The following is a 14320-nucleotide window of genomic DNA, read 5'->3' on the forward strand; positions in this document are numbered from 1 at the left end:
TTGAATGCAACTGCCAACCTCACACTGCAGATGTGTATAGGTCAGTGGACTAATAATCTGCAGGATATACAGTTGTGCTCAAAAGTTTACACAGCCCTGCAGATTTCTTGCTTTTTTGGCCTTTTTTCAGAGAATATAAATGATAACACACAATCTTTTTTCCGCTCATGGTTAGTGGTTGGGTGAAGCCATTTATTGTTATCTACTGTGTTTTCTCTTTTTAAATCATAATGACAATTAAAAACATCCAAATGACCCTGATGAAAAGTTCACATACCCCAGTTCTTAAAATCGTGTTTTGCCCCCGCTTATATCAATGACAGCTTGAAGTTTTTTGTGGTAGTTGTGGATGATTATTTTCTCAGATGGTAAAGCTGCCCTTTTTTCTTGGTCAGATGGTAAAGCTGCCCATTCTTCTTGGTCAGATGGTAAAGCTGCCTATTCTTCTTGGTCAGATGGTAAAGCTGCCCATTCTTCTTGGTCAGATGGTAAAGCTGCCCATTTTTCTTGGTCAGATGGTAAAGATGCCCATTCTTCTTGGTCAGATGGTAAAGCTGCACATTCTTCTTGGCGCCTCCAGTTCCTGTAAATTCCTGGGCTTTTTTGCATGAACTGTGGCCTTCAGTTCTCCCCATAGTGGCTCAATGATATTGAGGTCAGGAGACTGACATGGCCATTCCAGAACTTTCCCTTTGTTCTGCTGTAGCCAATGACAGGTCGAGCTGGCCTTGTATTTTAGATCATTGTCATGTCTGAACGTCCAGGTACGTCCCATGCGCAACTTCTGGGCTGATGAGTGCACATTTGCCTTCACTATTTGTTGATAACGTGCTGCATTCATCTTTCCTTCAATTTTGACCAAGTTTCCTGTGCTTTTGTAGCTCACAGAGCCCCACATCATCAGCGATCCACCTCCGTACTTTACAGTAGGAATGGTGTTCCTTTCATCATAGGCCTTGTTGACACTTCTCCAAATGTAACGTTTATGATTGCAGTTAAAAGTTTGATTTTGGTCTAATCACTCCAGATTACCTTGTTCCAGAAGTTTGGAGGCTTGTCGCTGTGCTGTTTGGGGGCTTGTCTCTGGGCTGTTTGGGGGCTTGTCTCTGGGCTGTTTGGGGGCTTGTCTCTGTGCTGTTTGGGGGCTTGTCTCTGGGCTGTTTGGGGGCTTGTCGCTGTGCTGTTTGGGGGCTTGTCTCTGGGCTGTTTGGGGGCTTGTCCTCGGGCTGTTTGGGGGCTTGTCTCTGTGCTGTTTGGGGGCTTGTCTCTGTGGTGTTTGGGGGCTTGTCTCTGTGGTGTTTGGGGGCTTGTCTCTGGGCTGTTTGGGGGCTTGTCTCTGGGCTGTTTGGGGGCTTGTCTCTGTGCTGTTTGGGGGCTTGTCGCTGTGCTGTTTGGGGGCTTGTCTCTGGGCTGTTTGGGGGCTTGTCCTCGGGCTGTTTGGAGGCTTGTCTCTGGGCTGTTTGGGGGCTTGTCTCTGTGGTGTTTGGGGGCTTGTCTCTGTGGTGTTTGGGGGCTTGTCTCTGTGGTGTTTGGGGGCTTGTCTCTGGGCTGTTTGGGGGCTTGTCTCTGGGCTGTTTGGGGGCTTGTCTCTGTGCTGTTTGGGGGCTTGTCTCTGTGCTGTTTGGGGGCTTGTCGCTGTGCTGTTTGGGGGCTTGTCTCTGGGCTGTTTGGGGGCTTGTCCTCGGGCTGTTTGGGGGCTTGTCTCTGTGCTGTTTGGGGGCTTGTCTCTGTGGTGTTTGGAGGCTTGTCTCTGTGCTGTTTGGGGGCTTGTCTCTGGGCTGTTTGGGGGCTTGTCTCTGTGCTGTTTGGGGGCTTGTCTCTGGGCTGTTTGGGGGCTTGTCTCTGGGCTGTTTGGGGGCTTGTCTCTGGGCTGTTTGGGGGCTTGTCTCTGGGCTGTTTGGGGGCTTGTCTCTGTTCTGTTTGGGGGCTTGTCTCTGTGGTGTTTGGGGGCTTGTCTCTGTGGTGTTTGGGGGCTTGTCTCTGTGGTGTTTGGGGGCTTGTCTCTGGGCTGTTTGGGGGCTTGTCTCTGGGCTGTTTGGGGGCTTGTCTCTGTGGTGTTTGGGGGCTTGTCTTTGGGCTGTTTGGGGGCTTGTCTCTGGGCTGTTTTGGGGCTTGTCTCTGTGGTGTTTGGGGGCTTGTCTCTGGGCTGTTTGGGGGCTTGTCTCTGGGCTGTTTGGAGGCATGTCTCTGGGCTGTTTGGAGGCTTGTCTCTGGGCTGTTTGGGGGCTTGTCTCTGTGGTGTTTGGGGGCTTGTCTCTGTGGTGTTTGGGGGCTTGTCTCTGTGGTGTTTGGGGGCTTGTTTCTGGGTTGTTTGGGGGCATGTCTCTGGGCTGTTTGGGGGCTTGTCTCTGGGCTGTTTGGAGGCTTGTCTCTTGGCTGTTTGGAGGCTTGTCTCTGGGCTGTTTGGCGTATTGTAGGTGAGATACTTCATGGCATTTGCGTAGTAATGGCTTTCTTCTGGCGACTCGACCATGCAGCCCATTTTTCTCCAAGTGCCTCCTTATTGGGCATCTTGAAGCAGCTGCACCGCTAGTTGTCAGTGACTCCTGGATTTCAGCTGATGTTATTTGTGGGTTTTTCTTTGCGTCCTGGACAATCTTTCTGGCAGTTGTGGCTGATATTTTTGTTGGTCTACCTGATCGTGGTTTGGTTTTTACAGAGCCCCTGATTTTCCATTTGTTAATCACAGTTTGAACACTGATGACTGGCATTATCAATTCCTTGGATATCTTTTTGTATCCCTTTCCTGTTTTATACAGTTCAACTATCTTTTCCTGTAGATCCTTTGACAATTCTTTTGCTTTCCCCATGACTCACAATCCAGAAACGTCAGTGTCTGGAGGAAAGATGCCAGAGTCTGTCTGGACCCCAGAAACTCACTCAGCTTTTATGCACACACTGATTACAAGCAGACAGGTCACAGGCGAGGATGTCACCTTTATTAGCCATTCACACCCATTTGTATCAATGTCTGTGCTTGTTATCAGGCCACAATCACAGGGGTGTGAGAACTTTTCATCAGGGTCATTTGAATGTTTGTGGTTTTTATGATTTAAAAAGAGAAAACACAATAAATGACAATAAATGGCTTCACCCGACCACTAACCATGAGCGGAAAAAAGATTGTGTGTTATCATTCATATTCTCTGACAAAAAGGGCAATAAAGCAAAAAGTCTGCCGGGGTGTGTAAACTTTTAAGCACAACTGTATCACCATGTATCTGTGTGTAGATGGTGGGGGGAGGGGGATGCTCCGTTTAGTGGATACAATGTTGCAGAGTGGTGTGATATTTGATATTCTTCCGTTTGATCACTCGCAGGACCATGGTCATCTTCTTGGTGTTGTCCATCTTCATCTCCGTCCTCACCTTCCTCTTCCTTCTCCCCTGGAGAAATCAGAACAAATATCAGCTCCTGCCCCCTGGATCTGCTCCACTGCCATTTCTGGGGACTCCTAAATATGTCAGTGCTCTCTGTAAATACTTCCCAGAGGTATGTGACATTGGGACAATTCAATTATTACAATTAAGTTTGTGCACCCCTGACATCAGGGCCAGACTGGGACCAATAGCAGCCCGAGTACACAAACCCCACAGCCCACCTACTATACCGCCCCTCACCCCCGATCAGTGAATCTTGCATTCACCGCTCTCTGTAAGGAGTTATCTGAAGATCCCCATGAGAATGGCGCCGCCATGTGTATGATCAACCCCAGCTCCAGTTACATGGGTCTACAGAGCTCAGGTCCTCGGGATCATGGGGTCCCAGCGGTCACATCTGCATGTATACACTATATGTGTATATATCGTATAGGAGACACTCCAGCTGTTGAATATATATCACATTCTGAGTTCTCAATATACATTACATAGGAGACACTGCTATATATACATTATATAGGTGACACTATGACTACTTTATGTGAGGTATATGGCTAGCAATCACCGTATGCCCTATACAATGTATATACAGCCGTCACAGTATCATCTACATAATGTATATACAGAAGACACAGTATAACCTTTATAATGTATATAGACTGCTGTATGTACATTATAGAGGTGATTACTGTGACTGCTGGTAATATCATCTACATAATGTACAGTATCACTTATATAATGTACATACCTCCGTCACAGTGTCACCTATATAATGTACATACCTCAGTCACAGTGTCACCTATATAATGTACATACCTCAGTCACAGTATCACCTATATAATGTACATACCTCAGTCACAGTATCACCTATATAATGTACATACCTCAGTCAAGTATCACCTATATAATGTACATACCTCCACCACAGTATCACCTATATAATGTACATACCTCCGCCACAGTATCACCTATATAATGTACATACCTCAGTCACAGTATCACCTATATAATGTACATACCTCCGCCACAGTATCACCTATACAATGTACATACCTCCGCCACAGTATCACCTATATAATGTACATACCTCAGTCACAGTATCACCTATATAATGTACATACCTCCGCCACAGTATCACCTATATAATGTACATACCTCAGTCACAGTATCACCTATATAATGTACATACCTCAGTCAAGTATCACCTATATAATGTACATACCTCCACCACAGTATCACCTATATAATGTACATACCTCCGCCACAGTATCACCTATATAATGTACATACCTCAGTCAAGTATCACCTATATAATGTACATACCTCCGCCACAGTATCACCTATATAATGTACATACCTCCGCCACAGTATCACCTATATAATGTACATACCTCCGCCACAGTATCACCTATATAATGTACATACCTCAGTCACAGCATCACCTATATAATGTACATACCTCCGCCACAGCATCACCTATATAATGTACATACCTCCGCCACAGCATCACCTATATAATGTACATACCTCAGTCACAGCATCACCTATATAATGTACATACCTCCGCCACAGCATCACCTATATAATGTACATACCTCAGTCACAGTATCACCTATATAATGTACATACCTCGGTCACAGTATCACCTATATAATGTACATACCTCAGTCACAGTATCACCTATATAATGTACATACAGTACCTCAGTCACAGTATCACCTATACAATGTACATACCTCCGCCACAGTATCACCTATATAATGTACATACCTCAGTCACAGTATCACCTATATAATGTACATACCTCCGCCACAGTATCACCTATATAATGTACATACCTCAGTCACAGTATCACCTGTATAATGTACATACCTCAGTCACAGCATCACCTATATAATGTACATACCTCCGCCACAGCATCACCTATATAATGTACATACCTCCGCCACAGCATCACCTATATAATGCACATACCTCAGTCACAGTGTCACCTATATAATGTACATACCTTCGCCACAGCATCACCTATATAATGTACATACCTCCGCCACAGTATCACCTATATAATGCACATACCTCAGTCACAGTATCACCTATATAATGCACATACCTCAGTCACAGTAGCACCTATATAATGTACATACCTCCGTCACAGTAGCACCTATATAATGTACATACGTCTGTCACAGCATCACCTATATAATGCACATACCTCCACCACAGCATCACCTATATAATGTACATACCTCCGCCACAGTATCACCTATATAATGTACATACCAGGGCCTGATTACAGGTGGAGATGTCACAGACGGGAGAACTGCGTACTGACTATAGCTGTCTCTATAAAGAGAGCCACACAGTGCCCAGACCACAGAGAGCCACATATGTGAGCTGTATACGATAATACCGCCCTATAGTACTGTCTGAATCAGACCATCCACACATGCTCCTCCACTGTGCTGTTCATCAGTAATAACTCCCAGTCCTCCGACCCTTTTTCTGACCCATCCGGGGGCAGGCTTGATCATTTTTTGTTTTCTTGCCTTCTCTAAACTCTTCTTTTGTGTCATCTGAAGCTTCACAAGAAGTACGGTCCGGTGTTCACCATCTGGAAGTTGACGGATCCGATGGTGGTCGTCTGTGGCTATGAAGCGGTGAAGCACGCGTTGTTAGATCAAGGCGAGGAGTTCAGCGGCCGTCCCTTCTCTCCTATCGTTAATCTCTACTCTGATGGATACAGTAAGGATAACTGTCACTTTAAGATCTAAGACCATTAAAGGAACCATTAAAGGATCCCTCCACCGCGCTGTCCCTGGTGCAGGCGCTCAGAGGGTGCACTGATAACAGCGGTATCGTGCTCTCATCATTTGGGCCTGCAGCAGACGTAGCATGGTATCAGCTCTTTGACCAGATGGCCTCAGTGATGCTGAGTTTGGTTTTGTTCGAAATGAGTTTTAGAAAACAAGAGAAGAAGGAGGATATGGCTGATAGACACTCCAGGATTCTGGACAGAAGAGAGGTGACATCTGGACCAGAGAGGTAGATCTGAGGGTCATCAGCGTATACGTGGTACTGAAAGTCAGGGGGATTGTCTCAGGCCAGAGGTATAGATCTAGAAGAGTAGAGGTCCCAGAAGAGAGCCTTGAGCTACACGACAGAGAGATTGCGGGATGATGAGATGGTGGGAGACACTAAAAGTGCAGTTACCGAGGTATGAGGAGATCCAGGAGAGGGTGAGGTCTGTGATCCAGAGGGAAGAGAGGATCTGCAACAGGAGGGAGTGGTCTACAGTGTCAAAGGCTGAGGGCAGGTCCAAGAGGAGGAGTATAGGGTCATGTAGAAGGCAGAGGAGCTATGGAGCAGGAGGGTCAAGTGAATTGCTTTTATGTTGGAAAAGTTGCGGTAGTTTCTAGTAGGTTGGAAGTGATAGGTGATTGAATTGATGGGGGGTAACAGCTGTGGGGGTCCTGGATTAGAAGATATATGACTAGCAGTGAGGAGAAGGAGAGAAAGAGAGAGCAGGTGGGAGAAGGAGAGAAAGGGAGAGCAGGTGAGAGACGGAGAGAAAGGGAGAGCAGGTGGGAGAAGGAAAGAAATGGAGAGCGGGTGGGAGAAGGAGAGAAAGGGAGAGCAGGTGGGAGACGGAGAGAAAGGGAGAGCAGGTGGGAGAAGGAGAGAAATGGAGAGCGGGTGGGAGAAGGAGAGAAAAGGAGAGGAGGTGGGAGAAGGAGAGAAAAGGAGAGGAGGTGGGAGAAGGAGAGAAAGGGAAAGCAGGTGGGAGAAGGAGAGAAAGGGAGAGCAGGTGGGAGAAGGAGAGAAAGGGAGAGCAAGTGGGAGACGGAGAGAAAGGGAGAGCAGGTGGGAGAAAGAGAGAAAGGGAGAGCAGGTGGGAGAAGGAGAGAAAGGGAGAGCAGGTGGGAGACGGAGAGAAAGGGAGAGCAGGTGGGAGAAGGAGAGAAACGGAGAGCGGGTGGGAGAAGGAGAGAAAAGGAGAGGAGGTGGGAGAAGGAGAGAAAGGGAGAGCAGGTGGGAGAAGGAGAGAAAGGGAGAGCAGGTGGGAGAAGGAGAGAAAGGGAGAGCAGGTGGGAGAAGGAGAGAAAGGGAGAGCAGGTGGGAGACGGAGAGAAAGGGAGAGCAGGTGGGAGAAAGAGAGAAAGGGAGAGCAGGTGGGAGAAGGAGAGAAACGGAGAGCAGGTGGGAGAAGGAGAGAAAGGGAGAGCAGGTGGGAGAAGGAGAGAAAGGAAGAGCAGGTGGGAGAAGGAGAGAAAGGGAGAGCAGGTGGGAGAAGGAGAGAAAGGGAGAGCAGGTGGGAGAAGGAGAGAAACGGAGAGCAGGTGGGAGAAGCAGAGAAAGTGAGAGCAGGTGGGAGGAGAGAAATGGAGAGCGGGTGAGAGAAGGAGAGAAATGGAGAGCGGGTGGGAGAAGGAGAGAAAGGGAGAGGAGGTGGGAGAAGGAGAGAAATGGAGAGCAGGTGGGAGAAGTAGAGAAATGGAGAGCAGGTGGGAGAAGGAGAGAAAGGGAGAGCAGGTGGGAGAAGGAGAGAAAGGGAGAGCAGGTGGGAGAAGGAGAGAAACAGAGAGCAGGTGGGAGAAGGAAAGAAAGGGAGAGCAGGTGGGAGAAGGAGAGAAATGGAGAGCAGGTGGGAGAAGGAGAGAAATGGAGAGCAGGTGGGAGAAGGAGAGAAAGGGAGAGGAGGTGGGAGAAGGAGAGAAATGGAGAGCGGGTGAGAGAAGGAGAGAAATGGAGAGCGGATTGGAGGAGAGAAATGGAGAGCAGGTGGGAGAAGGAGAGAAATGGAGAGCGGGTGGGAGAAGGAGAGAAATGGAGAGCAGGTGGGAGACGGAGAGAAAGGGAGAGCAGGTGGGAGAAGGAGAGAAAGGGAGAGCAGGTGGGAGAAGGAGAGAAAGTGAGGGCAGGTGGGAGAAGGAGAGAAATGGAGAGCAGGCGGGAGAAGGAGAGAAAGGGAGAGCAGGTGGGAGAAGGAGAGAAATGGAGAGCAGGTGGGAGAAGGAGAGAAATGGAGAGCAGGTGGGAGAAGGAGAGAAAGGAAGAGCAGGTGGGAGAAGGAGAGAAAGGGAGAGCAGGTGGGAGAAGGAAAGAAAGGGAGAGCAGGTGGGAGAAGGAGAGAAACGGAGAGCAGGTGGGAGAAGGAGAGAAAGAGAGAGCAGGTGGGAGAAGGAAAGAAAGGGAGAGCAGGTGGGAGAAGGAGAGAAAGGGAGAGCAGGTGGGAGAAGGAGAGAAAGGGAGAGAAGGTGGGAGAAGGAGAGAAAGAGAGAGCAGGTGGGAGAAGGAGAGAAAGGGAGAGCAGGTGGGAGAAGGAGAGAAAGAGAGAGCAGGTGGGAGAAGGAAAGAAAGGGAGAGGAGGTGGGAGAAGGAGAGAAAGGGAGAGCAGGTGGGAGAAGGAGAGAAAGGGAGAGCAGGTGGGAGAAGGAAAGAAAGGGAGAGCGGGTGAGAGAAGGAGAGAAATGGAGAGCGGGTGGGAGAAGTAGAGAAATGGAGAGCAGGTGGGAGAAGGAGAGAAATGGAGAGCAGGTGGGAGAAGGAGAGAAAGGGAGAGCAGGTGGGAGAAGGAGAGAAAGGGAGAGCAGGTGGGAGAAGGAGAGAAACAGAGAGCAGGTGGGAGAAGGAAAGAAAGGGAGAGCAGGTGGGAGAAGGAGAGAAATGGAGAGCAGGTGGGAGAAGGAGAGAAATGGAGAGCAGGTGGGAGAAGGAGAGAAAGGGAGAGCAGGTGGGAGAAGGAGAGAAAGGGAGAGCGGGTGAGAGAAGGAGAGAAATGGAGAGCGGATTGGAGGAGAGAAATGGAGAGCAGGTGGGAGAAGGAGAGAAATGGAGAGCGGGTGGGAGAAAGAGAGAAATGGAGAGCAGGTGGGAGAAGGAGAGAAAGGGAGAGCAGGTGGGAGACGGAGAGAAAGGGAGAGCAGGTGGGAGAAGGAGAGAAAGGGAGAGCAGGTGGGAGAAGGAGAGAAAGTGAGGGCAGGTGGGAGAAGGAGAGAAATGGAGAGCAGGTGGGAGAAGGAGAGAAAGGGAGAGCAGGTGGGAGAAGGAGAGAAATGGAGAGCAGGTGGGAGAAGGAGAAAAAATGGAGAGCAGGTGGGAGAAGGAGAGAAAAGGAGAGGAGGTGGGAGAAGGAGAGAAAGGGAAAGCAGGTGGGAGAAGGAGAGAAAGGGAGAGCAGGTGGGAGAAGGAGAGAAAGGGAGAGCAGGTGGGAGAAGGAGAGAAATGGAGAGCGGGTGGGAGAAGGAGAGAAAAGGAAAGGAGGTGGGAGAAGGAGAGAAAGGGAAAGCAGGTGGGAGAAGGAGAGAAAGGGAGAGCAGGTGGGAGAAGGAGAGAAAGGGAGAACAGGTGGGAGAAGGAGAGAAAGGGAGAGCAGGTGGGAGAAGGAGAGAAAGAGAGAGCAGGTGGGAGACGGAGAGAAAGGGAGAGCAGGTGGGGAAGGAGATAAACGGAGAGCGGGTGGGAGAAGGAGAGAAAAGGAGAGGAGGTGGGAGAAGGAGAGAAAGGGAGAGCAGGTGGGAGAAGGAGAGAAAGGGAGAGCAGGTGGGAGAAGGAGAGAAAGGGAGAGCAGGTGGGAGACGGAGAGAAAGGGAGAGCAGGTGGGAGAAAGAGAGAAAGGGAGAGCAGGTGGGAGAAGGAGAGAAACGGAGAGCAGGTGGGAGAAGGAGAGAAAGGGAGAGCAGGTGGGAGAAGGAGAGAAAGGAAGAGCAGGTGGGAGAAGGAGAGAAAGGGAGAGCAGGTGGGAGAAGGAGAGAAAGGGAGAGCAGGTGGGAGAAGGAGAGAAACGGAGAGCAGGTGGGAGAAGCAGAGAAAGTGAGAGCAGGTGGGAGAAGGAGAGAAATGGAGAGCGGGTGGGAGAAGGAGAGAAAGTGAGAGCAGGTGGGAGGAGAGAAATGGAGAGCGGGTGAGAGAAGGAGAGAAATGGAGAGCGGGTTGGAGAAGGAGAGAAAGGGAGAGGAGGTGGGAGAAGGAGAGAAATGGAGAGCAGGTGGGAGAAGTAGAGAAATGGAGAGCAGGTGGGAGAAGGAGAGAAATGGAGAGCAGGTGGGAGAAGGAGAGAAAGGGAGAGCAGGTGGGAGAAGGAGAGAAAGGGAGAGCAGGTGGGAGAAGGAGAGAAACAGAGAGCAGGTGGGAGAAGGAAAGAAAGGGAGAGCAGGTGGGAGAAGGAGAGAAATGGAGAGCAGGTGGGAGAAGGAGAGAAATGGAGAGCAGGTGGGAGAAGGAGAGAAAGGGAGAGCAGGTGGGAGAAGGAGAGAAAGGGAGAGCGGGTGAGAGAAGGAGAGAAATGGAGAGCGGATTGGAGGAGAGAAATGGAGAGCAGGTGGGAGAAGGAGAGAAATGGAGAGCGGGTGGGAGAAGGAGAGAAATGGAGAGCAGGTGGGAGACGGAGAGAAAGGGAGAGCAGGTGGGAGAAGGAGAGAAAGGGAGAGCAGGTGGGAGAAGGAGAGAAAGTGAGGGCAGGTGGGAGAAGGAGAGAAATGGAGTGCAGGCGGGAGAAGGAGAGAAAGGGAGAGCAGGTGGGAGAAGGAGAGAAATGGAGAGCAGGTGGGAGAAGGAGAGAAATGGAGAGCAGGTGGGAGAAGGAGAGAAAGGAAGAGCAGGTGGGAGAAGGAGAGAAAGGGAGAGCAGGTGGGAGAAGGAAAGAAAGGGAGAGCAGGTGGGAGAAGGAGAGAAACGGAGAGCAGGTGGGAGAAGGAGAGAAAGAGAGAGCAGGTGGGAGAAGGAAAGAAAGGGAGAGCAGGTGGGAGAAGGAGAGAAAGGGAGAGCAGGTGGGAGAAGGAGAGAAAGGGAGAGAAGGTGGGAGAAGGAGAGAAAGAGAGAGCAGGTGGGAGAAGGAGAGAAAGGGAGAGCAGGTGGGAGAAGGAGAGAAAGAGAGAGCAGGTGGGAGAAGGAAAGAAAGGGAGAGGAGGTGGGAGAAGGAGAGAAAGGGAGAGCAGGTGGGAGAAGGAGAGAAAGGGAGAGCAGGTGGGAGAAGGAAAGAAAGGGAGAGCGGGTGGGAGAAGTAGAGAAATGGAGAGCAGGTGGGAGAAGGAGAGAAATGGAGAGCAGGTGGGAGAAGGAGAGAAAGGGAGAGCAGGTGGGAGAAGGAGAGAAAGGGAGAGCAGGTGGGAGAAGGAGAGAAACAGAGAGCAGGTGGGAGAAGGAAAGAAAGGGAGAGCAGGTGGGAGAAGGAGAGAAATGGAGAGCAGGTGGGAGAAGGAGAGAAATGGAGAGCAGGTGGGAGAAGGAGAGAAAGGGAGAGCAGGTGGGAGAAGGAGAGAAAGGGAGAGCGGGTGAGAGAAGGAGAGAAATGGAGAGCGGATTGGAGGAGAGAAATGGAGAGCAGGTGGGAGAAGGAGAGAAATGGAGAGCGGGTGGGAGAAAGAAAGAAATGGAGAGCAGGTGGGAGAAGGAGAGAAAGGGAGAGCAGGTGGGAGACGGAGAGAAAGGGAGAGCAGGTGGGAGAAGGAGAGAAAGGGAGAGCAGGTGGGAGAAGGAGAGAAAGTGAGGGCAGGTGGGAGAAGGAGAGAAATGGAGAGCAGGTGGGAGAAGGAGAGAAAGGGAGAGCAGGTGGGAGAAGGAGAGAAATGGAGAGCAGGTGGGAGAAGGAGAGAAAAGGAGAGGAGGTGGGAGAAGGAGAGAAAGGGAAAGCAGGTGGGAGAAGGAGAGAAAGGGAGAGCAGGTGGGAGAAGGAGAGAAAGGGAGAGCAGGTGGGAGAAGGAGAGAAATGGAGAGCGGGTGGGAGAAGGAGAGAAAAGGAAAGGAGGTGGGAGAAGGAGAGAAAGGGAAAGCAGGTGGGAGAAGGAGAGAAATGGAGAGCAGGTGGGAGAAGGAGAGAAAGGGAGAACAGGTGGGAGAAGGAGAGAAAGGGAGAGCAGGTGGGAGAAGGAGAGAAAGGGAGAGCAGGTTGGAGACGGAGAGAAAGGGAGAGCAGGTGGGAGAAGGAGATAAACGGAGAGCGGGTGGGAGAAGGAGAGAAAAGGAGAGGAGGTGGGAGAAGGAGAGAAAGGGAGAGCAGGTGGGAGAAGGAGAGAAAGGGAGAGCAGGTGGGAGAAGGAGAGAAAGGGAGAGCAGGTGGGAGAAGGAGAGAAAGGGAGAGCAGGTGGGAGAAGGAGAGAAAGGGAGAGCAGGTGGGAGAAGGAGAGAAACGGAGAGCAGGTGGGAAAAGCAGAGAAAGTGAGAGCAGGTGGGAGAAGGAGAGAAATGGAGAGCGGGTGGGAGAAGGAGAGAAAGTGAGAGCAGGTGGGAGGAGAGAAATGGAGAGCGGGTGAGAAAAGGAGAGAAATGGAGAGCGGGTGGGAGAAGGAGAGAAAGGGAGAGCGGGTGAGAGAAGGAGAGAAATGGAGAGCGGATTGGAGGAGAGAAATGGAGAGCAGGTGGGAGAAGGAGAGAAATGGAGAGCGGGTGGGAGAAGGAGAGAAATGGAGAGCAGGTGGGAGAAGGAGAGAAAGGGAGAGCAGGTGGGAGACGGAGAGAAAGGGAGAGCAGGTGGGAGAAGGAGAGAAAGGGAGAGCAGGTGGGAGAAGGAGAGAAAGTGAGGGCAGGTGGGAGAAGGAGAGAAATGGAGAGCAGGTGGGAGAAGGAGAGAAAGGGAGAGCAGGTGGGAGACGGAGAGAAAGAGAGAGCAGGTGGGAGAAGGAGAGAAAGGGAGAGCAGATGGGAGAAGGAGAGAAAGTGAGGGCAGGTGGGAGAAGGAGAGAAATGGAGAGCAGGTGGGAGAAGGAGAGAAAGGGAGAGCAGGTGGGAGAAGGAGAGAAATGGAGAGCAGGTGGGAGAAGGAGAGAAATGGAGAGCAGGTGGGAGAAGGAGAGAAAAGGAGAGGAGGTGGGTGAAGGAGAGAAAGGGAAAGCAGGTGGGAGAAGGAGAGAAAGGGAGAGCAGGTGGGAGAAGGAGAGAAAGGGAGAGCAGGTGGGAGAAGGAGAGAAATGGAGAGCGGGTGGGAGAAGGAGAGAAAAGGAAAGGAGGTGGGAGAAGGAGAGAAGGGAAAGCAGGTGGGAGAAGAGAGAAAGGGAAAGCAGGTGGGAGAAGGAGAGAAAGGGAGAGCAGGTGGGAGAAGGAGAGACAGGGAGAACAGTGGGAGAAGGAGAGAAAGGAGAGCAGGTGGGAGAAGGAGAGAAAGGGAGAGCAGGTGGGAGAAGAGAGAGAAGGGAAGAGCAGGTGGGAGAAGGAGATAAAGGGAGAGCGAGTGGGAGAAGGAGAGAAAGGAGAGAGGTAGGTGGAGAAGGAGAGAAAGGGAGAGCAGGTGGGAGAAGGAGAGAAAGGGAGAGCAGGTGGAGAAGAGAAAGGGAGAGCAGGTGGGAGAAGGAGAGAAAGGGAGAGCAGGTGGGAGAAGGAGAGAAAGGAGAGCAGGTGGGAGAAGAGAGAAAGGGAGAGCAGGTGGGAGAAGGAGAGAAACGGAGAGCAGGTGGAGAAGGAGAGAAAGGAGAGCAGGTGGGAGAAGGAGAGAAAGGAGAGCAGGTGGGAGAAGGAGAGAAAGGGAGAGCAGGTGGGAGAAGGAGAGAAAGGAGAGCAGGTGGAGAAGGAGAGAAACGGAGAGCAGGTGGAGAAGAGAGAAAGTGAGAGCAGGTGGGAGAAGGAGAGAAATGGAGAGCGGGTGGGAGAAGGGAGAGAAAGTGAGAGCAGGTGGAGGAGAGAAATGGAGAGCGGGTGAGAAAAGGAGAGAAATGGAGAGCGGGGGGGAGAAGGAGAGAAAGGGAGAGCGGGTGAGAGAAGGAGAGAAATGGAGAGCGGATTGGAGGAGAGAAATGGAGAGCAGGTGGGAGAAGGAGAGAAATGGAGAGCGAGTGGGAGAAGGAGAGAAATGGAGAGCAGGTGGAGAAGAGAGCGAAAGGGAGAGCAGGTGGGAGAAGGAGAGAAAGGGAGAGCAGGTGGGAGAAAGAGAGAGAGAGGTGAGAGAGAAGGAGAGCAGGTGGGAGAAGGAGAGAAATGGAGAGAGCAGGTGGAGAGAGAGAAGGAGAGAGAAG

At 50.9% G+C, this 14320-nt stretch overlaps 1 protein-coding gene across 1 annotated transcript in view; it reads left to right on the forward strand.

The window, feature by feature from the left end:
• The first annotated feature begins 3324 nt into the window (after window positions 1-3324).
• Window positions 3325-14320, forward strand: part of LOC142243778 (cytochrome P450 2C8-like) — a 95304-nt gene continuing 84308 nt past the window's right edge. Inside the window, exons 1-2 of the mRNA XM_075315978.1 lie at window positions 3325-3492; window positions 5960-6122. Of these exons, the coding sequence (XP_075172093.1) occupies window positions 3325-3492; window positions 5960-6122 (331 nt within the window). The remainder of the gene's footprint in view (window positions 3493-5959; window positions 6123-14320) is intronic.

Source organism: Anomaloglossus baeobatrachus, chromosome 6 (genome assembly GCF_048569485.1).
Source record: "Anomaloglossus baeobatrachus isolate aAnoBae1 chromosome 6, aAnoBae1.hap1, whole genome shotgun sequence".
Classification (NCBI taxonomy): Eukaryota; Metazoa; Chordata; class Amphibia; order Anura; family Aromobatidae; genus Anomaloglossus; species Anomaloglossus baeobatrachus.